Source organism: Hipposideros armiger, unplaced genomic scaffold (genome assembly GCF_001890085.2).
Source record: "Hipposideros armiger isolate ML-2016 unplaced genomic scaffold, ASM189008v1 scaffold_5, whole genome shotgun sequence".
In the NCBI taxonomy this organism is placed as follows: domain Eukaryota; kingdom Metazoa; phylum Chordata; class Mammalia; order Chiroptera; family Hipposideridae; genus Hipposideros; species Hipposideros armiger.
Genome location: NW_017731355.1, coordinates 3,808,750 through 3,812,983, shown reverse-complemented (window position 1 = coordinate 3,812,983; position 4,234 = coordinate 3,808,750). Strand labels below are relative to the sequence as shown.

Below are 4,234 nucleotides of genomic sequence, written 5' to 3'. Positions count from 1 at the left end.
TTATCGTAATATGTCCAAAACTCACTTATTTGGTTAAAGTAAATAAAACAATCAATATAAGAAGGGGTGTCAGATCTTTATCCTACTGGGGGCATCCAAAGGGAAATTTAAATTTCCCAAAACATAAAGCAGTATCTGTTTCTCAGCCAGAGCTTCAGGATTTGTCACAATAGCACTGTGATAGGTCATGTCAGACACTGAGGCGCAGCTGGCTCCCAACATGACCTTATTTGGAATTAGGGTCTTCACAGATAAAATCAAGTTAAGAGGAGAGCATACTCAGGGCGCTGAGCCAATGATTGGCATTCCTATGAGAGAAATTTGGAAATAGAGATGCACAGAAGGAAAGTAATGTGAAAACATGGAGAAGAAGACATCATATGAAGACACAGAAACACAGGGAAGGCCAGGTGATAAAGCCACAGATTGGCGTAATGTATCTACAAGCCAAGGAACACCAAGGATTGCTGTCAACCACCAGAAGCTGGGGAGAGGCAAGGAAGGATCCCCGCCTACAGCTTCAGAGACCAGGACCTTGCCTGCCAACCCCTTAATCTAGGGCTTCCAGCCTCCAGATCTGTAAGAGAATAAATTTGTTTTAAGCCACCCAATTTGTGATATTTTGTTATGACATCCCTAGAAAATTAATACAGCTGGGGAACAGTGATGGAAAACACAGGATGGGCAATAATAACACTTTGTAATATCAAAACCGTTTCAGAAATATAATCTCAATTAATCCTCACAAATGCCTTGTGAAGTGGCAGGGCAGTTTACAGATAAGAAAATGGGTGATTGGAAGTATTACTTGCCAGAAGGCGGCAGAAACAGAATTTGAACCCTAGGGAAGGGTCCTGTTCAAACACTCTGACTCGATTAAGTAAAATGCTTCACCCTTTCCCCCACTTTCTAAAGTTTGTTCCCTACCACAACTGCAACTCCGTCCTCTTAACCTCTGGCAACTTGCTTTCCGGAAGAACATTGATCAGTGAATTCTAACATTAGTGTCTAAACTTACGCATTGTGCAACTTCAACGCATACTGTGTTAAGACTTCACCTTTGTAGAGAGGTTTGGGCAACTACAACAGGTTAGAAAGACACACTGGGTGGAAATAGGCCATTCACCTTCTTATAGTCTTTGAGACAAGGCAGCGGCCTATCCTAATAACTCGTTGCTATGGCAATTTCAGCAGGAAAAAAAAAGAGCTGTGAAATAGTAGAGTTTAAACAATCTATATAATAGAATTCCTACTGTGTGTGCATACCGTCACAGGAGTTACTAACTTTTCTCATGTTACACAGCTCCTCAGATTTACAGAAAATAGGAACCCTTGGTTCAGGGCTCCTTCCATTAAACCACCTTGGCTGTTCCTCCATACAGATTTGTAGACGCTATTTTAACTGCTTTCTTTTGGAAATGAAATGAAAACTTTTAGCGGAACGACTACCAAATAAAAGTTATCTGTGCGTATAATTCTCTAAAGCATCAGTAGTACAGGCTTTGAAATCATCAAGTCTTGGAGTCCAATACTGGCTTTGCTGTTGGGGCACTGGCAACGTTAATCTCTTGAGCTTGGGTTCACACAGGTAAGAAGATAACACCTATTCTCTGTATTTCTTGTCACGCATAAGTGATAGGCAACAACACCTGACACAGCACATTTTGCTCCAAGACTGTAACGAATTCAAGTGGTCTCCGCCTGGATACGAGATGTTTTTTCTAGACGCGCATGGAAAACCTCAACCCAGGCGCCACGTGAGGGCGTGTCCGACGTGAAGGACCCGGGAGTCGGCTTCGGGGTGGCCGATGCGCCTGGTCTTCACGGCTCACCTCGTCCCCCGCGCTCCCCGCACCCATATCAGTGGCAGCCTGCGCATCTCTTCCTCCCTAATACTGGGTACGGTGGAGGGGGGGGGCGCCTGTGAGGATGTGGGCCCGACGCGGAATGAGGCACAGCCTGGGACAGTCCGGGGCCGGCGCGCCGCAGCCAAGAGAGGCCCCCGCCGTCGCCACAGCCGGCTCACCGTCGCTCGGGTCCCCGGCCCCCGGCCCCGCCCCCTGAGAGCCGAGGCCTCTCGGACCCGTGACGGTGGTGCCTTCCACTTACTGTCCCCTTTATCATCATGCCTCTGTACGAGGGCCTAGGGAGCGGCGGGGAGAAAACGGCCGTCGTGATAGATCTAGGAGAGGCCTTTACCAAGTGAGTAGCCGCGGAACGGGCTGCCGTTGTCCCGAGCGCAGGGCGGGTGGCCAGGACCCAGGTCCGGCCCGGGTCCTCATCTGAGGCTCGCAGGGCAAGTTGCGACATCTTCTCTTTTCTCCCCAGCACCTCCGCAAATGATTGCCGTTATTATTTCTACCGGCGATGCGAATCCCGAGGATCCGGTGGGGCGGGGTGGGGCGGTCAGGTTCTGACTCCTAGGAAGGCCCAGGAGGCTTCGGGAGAATGGCCTTCGCCGCCGCTCCCGGTGTTCCCCCAAACCTAACAGACCTTTTGGGGTCACCCATGCAGAGGATGACAGCGATGACCTAGACCCCGCTTCTCCTAGGTTTGTCTGCTTAGGAAGCTAGCAACTGAATCGTAATGCTTGATGACGATCTCCATCAGTAAACACTTACTGAATGGAACTTGAGTTGGTGCTGGAAATCCAAATATGTTTAAGACGGTGCCATTGTTCTCCAAGAGTCAAATTAGGGAGACTGAACACGTAGAGAGGTGAAACCCTATAGATGAGACTGTCGAGATAGCGCCCTGCAACTCTTAGATTAGGAAATTTAATATGTTTTAAAAGGCAGTAAACACTAGAGGAATGGTTTACAACCTTTTAGATGGCATAGATCCTTTGACGACCGAATGAAAGCCACATATACACACACCTTAATATGTTTGCACAGCTTCAGGGATTGATGGACCATCACCATGGTCCTTGGGCTCCAGGTTGAGAGCCCTTATACTGGGGCTCAAAGGAGAGGAAGTTATATACATAGATATATAACTGTATTTGCAATTTGAGCTGTCTCTTTTCTCTCTGAAATGGAAACATTTGAAAAAATATATAAAACATGAATAAATAATGCCTAACGTCCAGTAATTATTTAATAACTTTGTTGACTAAGTGGTCAAAAGAGTCTATTTAAGAATTGGAACTCAGGTGCACTGGAATTGGGTTAGACATAGTTCTTGGTTCATGCATTCTCTTACTGTTCTATGCAAGATCCTCTCTTATATTTTCTAATTTATTTTCTAAAGATTTTATTAGGGAGTTTGGGGAGGGGAACAGACAAGTTGTGGTCCTTTTGTTCTTCAGTCTTGTTGTGGAGGAGGTCGCTTCATTGGCCCATGTTGGTGTTATCATTGCGCTCTTCCTGGGTGAGGCAGTCGCTCGCTGTCCAATCCAGCCGCTCACCTAGGCTCACAGCAGCTCAGGAAAGCTCACGGCCGCTCACGGCCAGCCCCACTGCAGCCTACAACATCGCTGGCAACTCACGGCAGCCCAGCTTCAGGTTGAGCTATGTTCACCATCTTAGCTGTAGAGGGCAGTGTCACTGGCCCTCATGTGGGATCCGAACCCAGGCCCTGCTGCTCAGAGCTGGCATCCCAAGCCAACTCTTAACCAATGCGCCACTCGGCGGGCCCTTATTTTCTAATTTATTTTTAAAGGTATATTTCAATAACATAATAAATACCTATAGGTTGACACCCCAAGATAATTACCTTGGCTATATGTTGAGAAAATGAGAAGCAGAAAGCTACTATACAGGAAGATGATTATTGACAAAGACAACAGGAGGCTGATAAGACGAATGTGAAGTAAAAGAAAGGAATTAAAGCCAACCAGTGAGTTGCATTCTGGGAAATTTGAGGCACATTGGTGCAAGTAAACACGTAGATGTGACTAGTAGAAGATGGAGATAGCTATTTGGGAATAGGAAGAGAGCAATACTGAAAACTAGACAAGACAAGAAGAGATAATGTTAAGACTAAACTTAAATGGTGATCACTTTTTTGCAACATTTTTAGCAAAGGTTTGTTTTACTTATGTGAAACATAAATGGAAAATACCTAAATACTCAAGGAAGGAGAAGAGTTTTTTAAAAGAATGAAATGTGCAGGTTTTAAAATGCTAGCAATGGGGCCGGCAGAGTGGCGCGATGGTTAAGAACTGGCTTGGGATGCCAGAGGGCCCCGGTTCGGATCCCACATATGAGGGCCAGTGACACTGCCCTCTACA

General features: G+C 46.5%; 1 protein-coding gene across 1 annotated transcript in view; it reads left to right on the top strand.

Annotated features, from left to right (window-relative positions):
* The first annotated feature begins 1,996 nt into the window (after positions 1–1,996).
* The window catches only part of ACTR10 (actin related protein 10), a 23,685-nt gene continuing 21,447 nt past the window's right edge, over positions 1,997–4,234 (top strand). The window contains exon 1 of the mRNA XM_019644847.1: positions 1,997–2,202. Coding sequence (XP_019500392.1) covers positions 2,126–2,202 — 77 coding nt within the window. The 5' untranslated portion in view covers positions 1,997–2,125. The remainder of the gene's footprint in view (positions 2,203–4,234) is intronic.